General features: G+C 32.3%; 2 protein-coding genes across 2 annotated transcripts in view; both read right to left on the bottom strand.

Annotated features, from left to right (window-relative positions):
* The window catches only part of LOC126972225 (monocarboxylate transporter 10), a 36,888-nt gene extending 35,136 nt beyond the window's left edge, over positions 1-1,752 (bottom strand). The window contains exon 1 of the mRNA XM_050818868.1: positions 1,275-1,752. Coding sequence (XP_050674825.1) covers positions 1,275-1,530 — 256 coding nt within the window. The 5' untranslated portion in view covers positions 1,531-1,752. The remainder of the gene's footprint in view (positions 1-1,274) is intronic.
* A 4,056-nt stretch (positions 1,753-5,808) lies between these two features.
* On the bottom strand, positions 5,809-13,781 carry LOC126972210 (E3 UFM1-protein ligase 1 homolog). The gene is made up of 6 exons (XM_050818838.1): positions 13,514-13,781; positions 12,441-13,429; positions 11,059-11,494; positions 9,935-10,393; positions 8,456-8,667; positions 5,809-6,083 (listed from the first exon to the last, which is right to left on the bottom strand). Exons 1-6 carry the CDS (start codon positions 13,594-13,596, stop codon positions 5,965-5,967), a joined length of 2,298 nt encoding a protein of 765 aa, XP_050674795.1. The 5' UTR covers positions 13,597-13,781; the 3' UTR covers positions 5,809-5,964.
* Positions 13,782-15,810: the final 2,029 nt, after the last annotated feature.

The raw sequence follows: 15,810 nt of genomic DNA, 5'->3' as shown, positions 1-15,810 counted from the left end.
CCAAATCGGCAGTTCTGTATCGGCAGTAGATTTTTCAGATACAAGAAAACCGAAAGTGCAGTATAGCCCCCTTCTCCCTCACCAAATTCTGACCCTTATTGTGTTTAAATAAAATGGTTTATTATGCATGGTCTTATATCTTGTTTCAATAGCTTTCTGATACATTCACTCAAATCATTGCAATTATAAGCAATCCATTACTATGTGTAAATTATTATTAAGTTATTTACATTATTTTATAGCAGTACTTAACATCAAAAATATAATTATAACTATTTTTTCACATACTTAAATTACATTGTTTTTTTTTTATTTAACATATTTTAACTTTTGACTAATTGTTTATTTCACTAAAGAATAGATTCTTAACATGTTTAAGAGATTTGTTTTAGTTTTTGGTAGAAAGTCCTGTATTTATATTAAGCACTTAATGTGGCTTTCCAGATTCTAGTTAATCTCTCTCGTAAACAAAATGGTGGACTACATAACAAAATTAATACTATTTATAAAATTGTACAAACAAGAAGTGTAACAAGATGTGTAAACTTTACAATGGCTCAACTCCATACCAATTTACTAACACATTCATCATTAAATCACACCATTGCTATTTCACACAAGTAATTAACTAAAAAAGGTGCATCATGTGTGTTTCACAATGCATGACTGTATTAAGACATTCTGATACTCATGGACATATTATGAAGACAGCATCTGAAAGAGGACTTATTATATTTTCAATGGGATACATTATAATGTAAGAACTTAACCAAGTTAAGACTTGGAGGAGGTGCTGGAACTTGCTGATCAACAAAAAAGAAAATAGATTCCTTATGGGTCTGTATAAAAGAGGTAGTGGTTCTCAGCAATATTTTATAATCATTAAGTTTCATCATTATTTGAATTTCAATATTTCTTCTAAATTTAAAGACTAATTGTGAAGAATCACAACTCTGTGTCACAATTGTTATCCCATGACTCCACTTATATTTATTCAGTATTCATTCAATCAAAACTCAATAAAAGTATAGCTGTAAATTTTATATTTGATTTGTTTTTATGTTAAATTGAATATTTTTAAAGTTATTTTTTTGTGAATAATGAAACTTAACTAGTATAACTGTAAATTTTATACTTAATTTTTTTATGCTAGTTTGAATAATTTTAAGGTAAAATTTCTATGAATAATCAAACTTAACTAGTTAGTGAGAAAACTATTCAAACTAATACCGACAGTATATTATTTGGGTAACAATAAATTAAACTTTTTTTACCTGCTTTAGTATCTGCATTGGGGACATTAGCATCCTTAAGATTCTTCAGAAGGACTGTATATATGACACTATACGAATTTATAACACCAAAAATTAAACCATTTGTTAAAAATGACCCGATCATAACTGAATAGGCTTTTAATCCACCATCTGGAGGCCTATTTGCATCAATTCGCAGCACTACATCTTCATGTGGTCTAATAATTTTACCATTATTTGAATTTAAAGGTACACTGCTCTCTAATTCTTGAGGCATGGTAAATATATTGTGTTGTGTACGAATTTAAATTTTAAACTCCCTATGGTTTAGATTGTTGTGCACATGGTTACCGCTTGGAGTAATTCTCGGTGTTTTACTAATGCTCTCTATTGAAAAAATAGTAAAAATACTGCAATTTGTTTTTAGCCATGTAACACATGTGTCTTTCAGAGTAAATGAAATTGACTAATTTTAACAGTAATATTGAGTAAAGTGTAAACCTTGAGTAAACACTAAATTAATACAAGACTCAAGACATTTTGTAGATAAGCCGGCAATTGACATTTGACAGTAATTGCCAATCATCATTGCATGCAGCTGTCACTCGAACATAGAATATAATATATCAGAATTGAGAGACATTTTTATTTATGAGGATCCAAAAAATTTTTTTGGTTGAGAATGCAGCTTGTTTTTTTTTATTAATTTAAAGCTAAGAAATCCTTTCAATACCTGAACAATGATAACATGTGTGAAACAAAAAAAAAATTAAAAAAATAAAATTGGTTATAGACTATAACCATGTAGTGTACCAATGAATTTTCTAATAGTGAGCCTTCTGTAGCAATTAAACATACCTACTTACACGTTTCTGAGTTTTGCGGATAACCCTACGTACCTACCTACCTACCGTAGCGTCGTACAAGATGACAAAAAGAATATAATCCAGGGATAATAATGGGCAGCAACATTCAACTGTGTGATCAACTATAACTGGGATCCCCAGACCCAAACACGTCTTCCAAACATTGGGGTTATGGCAGTACCTCCAATACAACAGAGTGACCTAGCAGTGGAATGATATGGGCCGTTGTGAGAATAATGATCTAAGACGTAGGTGTTCGCCTGTTCCCATTTCTAAGTAATATTTCAAGACCAATAAAGTGACCAGGAACGTATTCGGGTTACAAGGAAAGAATGGCTGATTTTAATTAAGTACTTTTTAATCATTAAAACTGCGGTAAATAATGTATGCATATGGATCAGCTATGGCTGATTGTAAAGTAGTAAGTAAAGTTGTAAAGAAGAAGAAATAAGTTAATAAAATATTACAGTTGGAACAAGATATGGAAAATTATGTTTGGTCTATTTTTTCCTATACTTATGTCTTTAATAGTAAACAAAGACGACCTTAAATGAAATTCACTTATATCCGGACAATCACACATTTTAGATTTGTCTTCATCATTTATAACTATTTCAGCAACATACACGCAATGAATTACACAAACTTTGAATTGCAAACTTTCACAGATAACATATCGATATGATTTTGACGTTTGACTTCAAAGCTATCAATAGATACCACATACAAATAATAGTATAATTATTTAAGGTTTGCATAAAAGGTGTCTTAAATGTTATTTTATACTGTTTAGTTTTTCAAGTCAGTTTTTTTAAGTAGTTTTTTTTTTAATTTTCAGTGTCTGTAATAGGTTGTTCTGTAAACTACAGTAGGATTTTTCTAGATTACATCAGGTAAAGTAAAACATTTCGTTGCTTTTTATTGTCATATAATATGAAATAGTCATTTTTTAAAGTAGCTTTGGGTAAGCCGACGAAAAGTGCCGCGCTTCTCGCAATATACATCCCAAGAAACGGGAACGGAAGAAAGGAATTGACCCCGAAAAAATGCTGTTCGAAACTCTTTTTCACGTTCTTGTGAGACAGTAAAATATCGTGAAGAACGTTTGATTGCTATGATTGACAGGTAGCCTAAAATGTAAATAGATTACTTTATTTCCAATTAAGATACTTTATCCAGATGAATATTTTGTGGTTATTACTGAGAATGGGTGTAACTAACTATAACAATAACAAAATGACAGCTTACAAATAATACACTAAACGAGTTTTTTTTTAAATACAAAGCAACTCATAATCGGGTTGTTATTCTTTGGTACGAGTTAAATACTTTTGATAAGCTTACACATATTTTTTGAGTTATTTTGATATTGCAATAATTATTATCATTTCGTATCTTACTGAACAGTTTCTTAAATGGGAATAACAAACTTCGCTCCTGACGGAAATCCCTCCCGAACGCCCATTTATGATTTATTTTAAAATAGTTAATATTATAAGATGGGTATATTCTAATAGATATATAATTGTTTAGTCTTACAATAAATTGCAAAGCCGTTGGAAATCACTGGTTTGCTCTGCACAGGGTTTGCTTAGAGGCTCCTAACAGAAATCTCCCGATCGCTTATTTGCTTTTTTGTTTTAGGTAAGTATATATAAGATAGGTAGGTATAGTTTTTATCATCGGAATCCGAATAATATAACTATTAAAACAACTTGTCGTATTATTTCTAACCTTCTATCTGATACTTTTCATTTACTGCATAAAAACCGTTAAGTTCAGTCGTTCATTCGTTCGATGATCCCAATCTCTATGAATTATCTCTTGGTACGAGCTGGTTCTCTGTACGCTTTGTTTACTATTTAAGACAAGTAAGGAAAAATAGACTATAAATGTAAGTTGGTTAGAGGAAAGCTTAAACTAAAAACGAGAGTTTTGCCTCATAGGTTCGAATATCGAAAGACTCGGTTTTAAGGAGCAATCCATAAATCTTGTCAACCGAATTTCCATGACCCCTAGTGCGATGTCACATATTTTGCAATTTAACATTTAGAAATTTATGACAGTAAGACAGTAGTGTACCGAAATTATTTTTAATTTCCATTTAAATTCAGTTTTCTTTGCAATTCTTTGATTTAAGATTCCATAGATTCCACTTCACTTTCAACATTGTCGATGTGTTAACTTCGTCTTGTTTTTTTATATGGGCAAAAACTACACTGCATACTACTTAAAAAACACAAAATAGCAGAACTCAGAAAACAATGTTTTTAAAAAAAAATTGTCAGCAAATCAAATTAAACCTTAGTCATTCAGGCAGGGTTGCATCTATTTTTATGTTATTCTTTTGTAGGAATGTAGTTTAAAAGTGTCGTAATACTTGGATATAATAGTTTATATACATACCCTATATATTTATATCTTGAAGAAATGTCACCGAATTTGGGACCTCTCCCCGTCCGTTGTCACACTTCGTCGACCTCCTCCTTGCCCGTTAACGTGTAACGTAGAATCAGCTGCTGCCAATTCTGACATTTGGCTTAGCAAAATTATTAAAATGGAAGTGACTGGAAAAGTAGATATACATTTTTGAAATATTACTTTTAAAGACGTACCTACGCAATGAAATAGGAAATCCGGGCAATACAATCCTAACTTATTTTCTCCTGTGTAATTGATTAGCTACAATGTTTTATTTACAGTTGTAATTATTATTTTAATTTTTTAATTTAATTAGTCACTTAAGAAATAAATTTAATTGAACTTTTGAAAGTAGGAAATTATTTTGATGAGTTGATTAAACTCCAATATAAATTGATGATTAAAATCAAATAGAATTTAAAATCTCTTAATAAACGTCAAACCCTACCCCTTCTAAAATTCATGCATAAGACCTGAGAGAACCACGGGAGCGTTATTGGCTAAACCAGTTCACGATGTCAGATTAAACTTTGTTTAGGTACTTCTTCTTAAAAAACTTTAAATATGAGCAATTAAAAAAATGTGTGTCAGAGTACATAGGTGAGAAGTGAAACTTCTTTATGACATATTTTTTCTACTATTTACAACTTCACAGAAATCAGCTAGATAGAACTTAAGAAAAAAATTCAATATGAAATTAAAGCTATTTTAATATAATAATCATGCATACAAATAAGTCATTTATTTTATTATTTTCAGCCTCATATTTTTTTTTAATGTCACAATATAGTCATAAAAAACAACATGGCGCGTAACCAAAAACCGTGACGATTTGCTATAAAATTTCTCTCATACATCGATAAAGTTTCACTTCAAAAGTCAAGTATTGACGTATAAAGTGTGTGTGATGCCTTTATTGTATAAATTAACAGAAAATAGTTGCTTACTCGAAGTTTATGCTGCACACGCGATTGTTTAGGTCACAAAATAAGACGCCGTTACCGGCGGGTTAAGGATGGTCACACCATCCTTATCGATTATCTAGTCATCACATAAAAATCGATGGTGCCACTTAGACGTAACAGACATATCGTGTTTTTAAATCAGAATTGGAGTGCATTCCTATACTACCGAGGTTATATCTAGCTCGGACAGTAGGTAGTGGACTCAGTCCAATTAATCAATTATTATGCATGTTATCCACATATTTATTATGTTTAAAATAAGTAACTTTACTAAAAGATTCTCGTATTTAATCAAAACAGATATTCATCAAATTTATATCTTTATTTATTGTTAAAACAGAATTATAAAACATTTTTCATAAGTACTATGAACTGTAATCCTTATTTATTCATTAAGTCATAACTCATAACATAACAAAACATGTCATATAAACTATAAAAAACATACAATCATACAAATTACTTGTATTTTTTAATTTCGCCAACAAAACTTTTAATCGATGGCATTTCCTGTGTAAGTTGATCCTCCAGAGCACTTTTTATGTCTTCTGTTGCAGTCAAATACTTAGTCACCAAATCTAAAACACAAAATATCAACTGAATTTATTATACAGGTAATATGGATAAGATCTAATAGTTGAAGCATCTGCCGGCATTCGATTTAAGATTTATTTATTAATGCAGCCTTATGTCAACATCACTTAGGGAAATGACAGCTGTATTTTTTTTAATTTTTAAGGACTAGGGAATAGCAGCGATCTTATTATTCACTGCTAGCGCTTAGAAATGCGGCGTCAATTATATTATTAGAATTTAAATGCTCCGGGGTTAACACTTGCGTTATGATTTTTACAACATGACGTTCCTTTGCTACTCGTGTTAGCCGTCCTGAAACCCTGTTCATATAGATGCAGTAAAGTAAACAAAAAAAATGTTTCTGCCGTTTGGTGTCGACACTTGGCGTGTGGGGAATGGGGGCGTGCATATCATATAGGCAATTGGGCAGTGCCTACCTCGTTATGAACCTAAATAAATATTAAACAAGTGTTAAAGTTTATTTGGTTCCGTTATTTTATGACCAAATTCCTATTTAACACCCATTCATTAAATGTTTCCTTACGCTAAATACCTACGGTAAGCGATCTTTTCATATTCGAAAATTTAATGTAATCACATCAAGTATCGTAAAAATTATAATAAGATTTATTTGAATGCAAAAATAGGGTACCAAGATGTTTGAAAAGTCAGTGAAAAATCCTTGAATGAAGTGCAATCATGTAAATAGTATAGATACTGTTTTCAAACTTTCTGAGGTTGGTGATAACGTCATGGATTCCAAATGATTTCTAATTCGTTTTACATGGTCAACATATCAGCGCAAGCTTATACATATTTTAAAAAAATAACTCAGAAAGTTTTGAGAAACTAAAAAATTACCTTAAATGGATAAAATATTGTATTAAATGTTTTCAAAGTACTTTCCATCAGACTCTATATAAAGTGTTATACGTCTAAACCAGTTGTCGAACCATTTTTTGAGTCTGTCGAAAGATGCTAGCGCATCTTCCGGCGACGAACACTTGATTCCTTCCAGTTGATTATTTATTTAACACAATATAAAGAAGTCACACGGTACGATATCAGGACTGTCAGTAGGGTAATCTGTGACTGGTGTGGTGTCCAGTAAGTCCCTTGTTTTGAGCCCAATAGCCCGCGGAGCCTGTATTTGTTCGCTTGTCGCTCATGACAATTCAATCTTCTGGCAGGCATTTTGTAGTATAGCATTCCGCGTTAATACGGCTTTGATTTCGTAATGGAATCTACACTACATAAACCGTGAAGAAACTAGCAATCAAAAAACCTGCGCTTGTCGATCGCTTCACTTTGATAGGCGTTGGTTCGTTTTGATACAGCCAAACTGTCAACTGACGCTTTGTTTCGGGATCGTATTAATAAATCCAGGATTCGTCACCTATCACAATGTCGTAAATGCGCCAAGACACGCCTGCTTTTGATTTATTAATCATGTCACTATACCATTTAACGTGGGCCAGCTTTTGAGCTTGGGTGAGGTTGATGACACCCAGCGCAATACTATCCCTTTCACGAGAAGATGTTCGTATAGAATCTTGTGAACGCTTCCCCGTTCCCGAAACCAATCTGCAATATACGCTGAATTTCTGCGTATGTTGTTCATTTGTTTTCTTGAATTAAATTTTTCACTGCTCTCACTTTTTCTCGGTAACAGGTGTCGAAGGTCTATCAATTCTTTATTCATCCCCCAACAATAGAGATTCGCTATGCCATTGGTAGATGGTCGCTTTGGAAGGGGCTTCAACACCATTTTAAATACACCTTTGAAATCATCGCACGAAAATTTTCCCGACGCAGATCCATTTTTCAATGAGACTCGATAATTCAATTTAGCTCTCAAAAAAATGGAGGGATATTCGAAGTTCAAACGAATATTTACTTGTAAAAAACCACGTATTTTTAAATAAATAGCCAGGGCTTCGTATATTGCAATACTTTCTCAGTGGCCTGATATACATGTCGGAGAATTAGAATATAAAAGTAATATGGCCTGATTATATTCTACTCTGTGTATTGGGCTGAACTGATGGCGAACGTCATCTTTCAAAGTGTGTTTGAAGTTGTCACTGTGTACGTCACTGTCGGTGACGTGATTGAAGTTAGTTATTATTGTCCATCAGTAGAGCACTCATTGAGAAGTCGCATTCGTCTTCAAGCTAGCGCCCGCGCCGGTTGTGCGCACTGATCGACTTAAATCAACATGGAGGATACCAACACCGTGACGCCCAATTTTAAATCCAAATAAATCTCCGAGATACATATATAATATAGAGTCCCTTAATCATATAAGAATGAATATGGTGGAGGCTTGGTGTTAAGAGGAGACTTATATTTAAGATAATATTAATTTATTTACCATGGTAGTCTTGAAGCTTACTGAAGTGTTCCTCCTTCAATTGACCTTTTAAGAGGTTAATAATAGAAATAACTTGTCGTCCCGAAGCATGAAGCATACTTTGGTTTAAAATTGTGAATATTGCAAGTACTGCCAGATGTAAAACCAAGGCGGGATCGTCACAACTTTCTAGCTCAGATATTAGCTTTTCTCTATGGTTCAGTAATAGCAATCTGAAAAACACCCAAACAATTCAAAAATAATCACTTTATTCATGTATGGCAAGGAAACAACACTTATGAATGTCAAAAGTTTTCTTTTATTTTTATATCTACCGCCACTTCGGAAAGGGTTGTGCTTTAATGAGAAGAAGTGGCAAGGAACTCATTGCCACTCTTTCAAATCAACATTTACAGCTTTATCTTTTTACAAATCATTTCAGTTACAATATATGTAAAGTGATGCAATAAATTTTTTTAATTGTTTTATTTTATTATCATGAGCAGATTATATTGCCACACATTATCAGCTTGTTCTGCCACTTACACCCCACCACATGTTAAAGGGAATCATTAGCCTCTAATTGTACTAATAGCATCCGAGTTGTAAAGCATTGCAAAACAACCCAAGGCACAGCTGCATAAGAGGGCTATTCACGCTATTTATAACCTAGGTCCTAAAGAATCATTAAGAGAAAAATGTAAAGAAATAAACTAAGACTATTGCTTCTCAATTATTATTATTCCTGATAATTGTATTCTATATGTTCCTAAGTACATTGAGGAATTTGCTAGAAATTATGACAATCATAATGTTAACACGAGTAACAAACATAACCTTGTTATGCCTACTACTCGGCTAAGTCGAGTTAGTAAGTCTTTTGTGGGGCTATTTATATGCTTTTACAACAAGATACCAGAAAATGTTCAAAATAAAAGTATTATGATATTCAAAAAATTGTTAAAAAACGTTTGTGTTACTATAATGTAAATGACTTTCTTAATGATTCCACAGTTTAGGAATGGAGCGACCACCCTCAAGCTAATAATAAGTTTAATTGTACAATAATACATTGTAAACATATTTGATGAAAAAAAAAACCCGCTGAGTTTGTTGCGCCCATTTTTTCAGGTCTCAGGAGGCATTCTCTTTGGAATGAGTGGTAGTTTTTGATGTCACATCCTATTTTGAATAAAAATATTTGAATTTGAAAGTATAATGTGCAATGGTCTGACATAAGACTGAACATTCCTGTGCCTGTCAACTCATCTGCCCATATACCTCTTAAAACTATAATGCAAAAATGTGGAAGTCCACCTCTATTAGTAGGAGACACAGCAATGTGTTTGGGAGAGAGTTGACATACAATCATCAGTCCTATTGCTACTAACTAGCTTTCAATAAAGAATTTGAGTATTGATTGAAGACTGTGGACAAAGCATTATGCAATAAACACATAAACATACATAATTAATATTATTATGACCATTACATACTTACTTATCTTTCTTTTTATCAACTTTTTTTAATATCATATCACATTTGGATAAGCACAAATCAACAGCTTGATAAAATAAATCCAGATTCTGTTCAGACAATGATACATTCAAAGCTCTCAACGGCTTCATATATTCTTCAGGTAGATCATTTATAATTTTATTACGCTGCTCAATAGACAATGTATCAACTTGAACTGATATATTACACTGGTTTGCTGCATATTTGCAAAACTCTCCAAGGACATCAGCACCGAAGGATTTTAACAGATATTTTATGAATGCGCCCTGTTGATCTACAGGGAACAACTTTAAGCCCTTTTCATATAATTTTATATCATTAATAAGAACATTAATTCGGTCTTGCGCTGCTGAATGGCTCTGCTTTTTGTTTTGATGTGAATTTTGAAGTAATTTCTCAGCCATATCCTTTGCCATAGTTAAAGCAATTTGATTTAGTGTTCTGAAAAAACACAGTTACCTCATTACATATAAGCACAATTCAAACAAAGACATATATATGAAGAAAACATATTGTAAGATATGCTTGATATGAAAAATGCAATTGAATGAAATGAATGAAAAATGGAAACTAGGGGTCATCATCATCATCAAAATAACATTATCCAAAAGTTTTCAAGGAACTTTACATAAAGTTGTGGAATGAGCTTCCTTGTGATGTGTTTTCAGGACGATACAACATGGGTATTTAAAAAAAACACCTTCCTTTAAGGCTGGCAACACCCCTGTGATTCCTGTGGTGTTGCAAGATAATGTGGGTGGCATTGATCACTTAACACACACAGTGGCAGTGATGACCATGTACACTTGTTTGTCCTCCTTTTCCATAAAAAAAGGTACTTTAGAACTAATTATGAAATTAATTTCAATTTGAAGGGGGCAGACAGCAAGTATAAAGGTTCCTGGGTGTTCTAATAAAATTTATGTATTTGATTTGGGACTATAGTATTGAGGTCTCAACATATAATGTGTGATAAATTGTATTATGATGATGACAGAACACCCAAGATCACAGATTAGCATGCTGACATTTTCTTGAATAATTGTATCTCAATAATATCTACAACTATCATAAATATAAAAATAATGATAAATAAACCTTATTACCCATGTAAATACTCAGCAATTGGAGTGACAAGATCCTCTAAGCCTTCATTTTCCAATGTATCTTTTATTACATTTTCCACATCCTCGACCAGTATAATTTCTAGTTGCATTTGAGACTTCTTTGTAGTAGTTGTATCATCGTCTGATTCTGATTCATGAGTCTGTTTGGATCTTGGATGCTTTTTCACAGCCTTAGTTTTAGTTTCCCGTCCTTGTGTGCCTCCGCCACCTTTTCCGCTAGTTGCTTTTCTTCTTCGCTCTTCACGTCTTTCAGTTTTATAATCCACATGGCCTTGCTGGCTCATATCATTCTTTGAAATTTGTTTTTCCATGAAATGTTGTTGATATTTTCCAGATTTGACAATTTCTTCAACTTTTGATTGAGTGATGGGCATACAAGCTTGCCGTAAGCTATCAATATATGTATTGCTGAATACTGAAAATGATGTCATCAAATAAGGTGGATTAAATAACATGAAATATTTTTTTTTATGAATCATTTAGTGTTATATTAATAACTAGCTGACCCGACTGACGTTGTTCTGTTCATAATAAAAAAAATCTTGTGGGTGGATTATGGTAAAAATCTGACCTCTACTCGACTAAAGGAGTATTCCTACCAAATTTCAAGGCTCTACGCCTTATGGTTCCAGAGATATCATGATGAGTGACTATATACGTGGAAATCTCTTATATATATATATATATAGATAATATTGACATACTATTACACAAATTATTTTGAGGCAAACTAGGCATAGTACTAAGGGTGCAAGACAATAAATATTTAATACAATATACTTACTAAAACATACAGACATACAAATAAACATAAATAATTATATCTGTGACTAGGAACAAACATCCATATTCATCATATAAATGTTTGCACCTACTGGGATTCCAACCCAGGACCTTTTGCTCAGTAGGCAGGAACACTAACCATTTGGACATTTATTTATTATAATACCTGTGAATATCTTAATATATATAAATGTCGTGTCACAATGTCCTCAATGGACTCCTAAACTAATGAACGGATTTCAATGGGGATTACTTCATGGAGTGCAGTTTAGTCCAACTTAAGAGATAGGATAGTTTGTATTTCGATTTGGGACCCATAATTATTTTTATTTCCAATATTTGTTTTGTTTGGACATATTTTCTGTGAGAGTATTTTTGACGCGCGGTTTGACAGTTCTGCTGTGAAACAATTTCATTATAACAACAAGGAGCATATTATTATGTTACAATGAAAAATTATTGACAAATTCATCAAAAACGGTATTTTATTTATTATGTACAGAACAATTCCTGTCTGGTCAGCTAGTTGTGTAATAAATCTATCATATTTTTTATAATTCTCTACAAATAAAAATTACCTGTATTTCCAAATAACATAGTTGACTTTGTATTGTTCTTTAATAAAATATCCAGCATATTTTCAATGTCTGTTTCAGAAAATATTGATGGCAACAAACTTACAACATCCATAAAACTTTTTGATGATATGCATTCTTCTAATGCTACTTCCATTTGTTGTTTTATTTGTGAACCAATGACACAGCTACTCAAAAATATCAAATCATCTTCATTTGTAATCACCTTTTTCACATACACCTTTGGGTCAGAAATACCTAATCTAGTTATAGCATCATATTCTAAGTAATTGTTTTGTCTCCAAAAACTAATGACCCAATCATTTTGAGACTTTGTGTAACAAGAAGGAACATAAATGGCACCAGAATGTCTCCCAGTCAGCACTCCTGGTGCATTTAACTGATCAAATAGAGTTATAAATAAACGCTCAGCAACATTGCATTGACTTATTATAAACCCAATTTGTGTTGGTCTCAATAGTCCCATTAGAGCTCCTCTAATCTTTGCTTTTGTTCTAGTTATATATTCTTCTGTGTAAAATGTTCTAGGTTCAGAGGAATCCTGTTTACCTATTATTATTTTTCCTATATACTTTTCTAGTATATTGTGCTGTATAAATTCTGCTGGCAAGTCGTACAGTAAACTTAACTCTCCAACAGTTATTTTACCTTGTTGTTGTAATTTTTCATTGATCTCCCCTGCAACCTTCTCTAAGTAATAATTTGTAATTAAATACCCTGCTAAAAGCTGAACATCTTTTCCTTTTAATATTTCATTTAAGTTAGTATTAATTAAGTTAAGATCAACACTCAATTCCTTAGCTAAGTCGACAGTGTTAACTCTACCTCCTCGCACATATAACTCATCCTTTATTTCTTTGATTAATTCTTGGGGAGTTAAGTATTCCTTTCCATCTGTTGTAAAAATCACATCTACAAGTTTAAGTTCGATTAACTTAGTTACAATTTCAATGCAGTTTCTCTCTGATAATCTGAAATGAGAATATAAACCAAAATTTAACCAGTTTCATATGTATCGAGTCTATATAAATTCGAATTGTTGCTAATAAGTGTACCTTTGAGATGTTGAGCTAAGTTGAGCTTTCTGAAAATCAGCTGCTAGCCTTTTTATTTCATCCCAATCAGATGATGGTGCCATGGCTGGTAGCAGCTTTAGTTGTTTGTAACTTTTAAATGTGAACGGTTGATACTGTTATTTATACATTCAGAAATAAGTTTTCACTCACGTATATCTTATATTACAGTTTAAACTTTAAAGTCACTACTCACTCTCGACTCTCGAGTTCTCGACATTCGTAAGCCAACATGGCAAAAGCGATTACAAAATATAAATAAAACTGACACTTGACAGCTGTTATTTTTCTATTTGTTGCTTGCTAGTTGCTGTTACCTATTTTGGTAGGGTTGTCACAAAGGAGATTTTAAATAAAACATTTTTATATTAGCTATAATATTGGGCTTAATCATAGATACCTATTCAATAATCGTGTAGTAAGTAATATAGTTAAAGGTGTCCGCATTAACTTTATCAACTAAGATAATAAACATCTAAGTAATATAAATTATATCTAACCGTCTATTTTAGGTATTTGAAAGATATATGTTTTAAATATTTATTTCATTTGATGACCGACCAACTAGAAAGCGTAAAATAAGAACCATGTTTTAATGATAATCTTTAAGTGAAAATGCTTTTTAAAAAAAGCTTAAATTAATATTAAAAGTTTTATGTTCATGTTACTAGCCGTTGAGGAGACAGTCCTATCTGCAGCTGAAGATCATAGTGAAGATCATATTTGGCAAACGAAATTAAGATAATTAATAGAATTCTCGTTCCAGCTTTTAGCGAGTCAATAGCTCCTGAAGATGCCTCGTGTAGAGGCAAGTTACGTCTTGAAGTGATTTTTTGTGAACATTTTCGGAATGAACACGAAATCATTATTTTATCAAACAAAACTAGATTTACATACAATGTTTCACGTTAAATAGTAAATTTTGTATTAAAATTATATAGAAAAAAAGGTGACTACTACTTATCAACAAAAATTTACCTGTTTACACCTGGCAACCTTTATGTTGCGGCTGACTGAGAGCTGGCAGCCATATTTTTTTCAATTCTTTACATAGGTACAATTTATAAAAAATTCGTATGGGTGCAATTTTTACAGGCAACTTATGGCTAATACATTGCTTACTCCCTAAACGTTCATTTTAAATTAGTTTGTAGAATCTAGCGGTGGGATTTTGGAATATTAGTATATGCAGTGCCAACTTGTCACGGAAGTTCAATACCAAAAACACATCGTATAAGAATGTTTGAAAATATATTTTTTTTAAGTTTATACAATGTACTACTTCAATAATTAGATTAATAATAACTAATCTTATAATAATACATCTTCCAAAGCACACATATATTAGCTGTCTCCTTCTAACACCATAAGAAAACAAGTTCAATAGTAAAGTTTTTAATCAATAATAAATTATAGCGGTAAAATAAAAATGTTGTTTCCTTTTTCCCTTCTAATCTTGGAAAATACACACACACGAGACTATCAGGGTGCCTCGCGAAGGGCGATATGATTGTCACTGTTATGTGTGTTACAGATCATGCCGATTTACATGAGGTTTCTGTTTCAAATACAAACTCCAATAGAGAAAACCGTTTGGAATCAATAGAAATCATAAAAATATATATTAAAAGTATTCGGGTTTATTTAGGTATAGTTGAATATAACATAAATGACTTTCTTAATGATACCACAGATTGGGAATGGAGCGACCGCCCTCAGGTTATTAAATAATAGGGTTAATTGTACAATATTACTTTGTAAACATATTTTTTCGATGAAAAAATGTGGGCGGCGGTGATCACTTAACACCAGGTGACCCGTACGCTCGTTTATCCTCCTATTCCATCCTCAGTTTTTTCTCTAATATAAATTATTCTTTCGTTGTCAAACCTACATTAATTGCAGATAGCAATGTAAGCGTTAGGAGACCACCACATAGTCAAACCTACCTACTTAGTATAGAAAATAAATAGGTAGCTATCATGAATGTCGATTTCATTATAATAATAACCACTTTAGATTGTTTCAGCGTCTTTAGGTAATCTAAAGACTCTCAAATAATAATTTTGGATTGCAATGACCTTTTTTGCTTTGCTCTTTTATGTTTCTCCATTTTTAAATGATCGGTTGGACCGATGAAGTATGTGACGAACAAGCCTCGCGCGTGCGTCACTGCTGGCTCGTGAGTCCTTACTGGATAGCCTCTCTGTAGAGGCCGCCACGCGTTCTTACGATTTCGATACCTACACGGGGAGTGAGAAAGGCTTGCCGGTATTGAT

This window comes from Leptidea sinapis, chromosome 25 (genome assembly GCF_905404315.1).
Source record: "Leptidea sinapis chromosome 25, ilLepSina1.1, whole genome shotgun sequence".
NCBI classification, from domain to species: Eukaryota; Metazoa; Arthropoda; class Insecta; order Lepidoptera; family Pieridae; genus Leptidea; species Leptidea sinapis.
The sequence above is the reverse complement of the archived record's forward strand: the minus strand, read 5'-3'. Positions and strand labels throughout refer to the sequence as shown.

Bases quoted from the DNA above. Each gene is read 5' to 3' on its own strand.
- LOC126972210 (XM_050818838.1), bottom strand. From the start codon at position 13,596: ATGGCACCATCATCTGATTGGGATGAAATAAAAAGGCTAGCAGCTGAT. The intron at 13,430-13,513 runs GTACACTTATTA...TTCTCATTTCAG, and splicing joins CTTAGCTCAACATCTCAAAG to ATTATCAGAGAGAAACTGCA. The intron at 6,084-8,455 runs GTAAATAAATTA...TTTGTGTTTTAG, and splicing joins TAAGCTTCAAGACTACCATG to ATTTGGTGACTAAGTATTTG.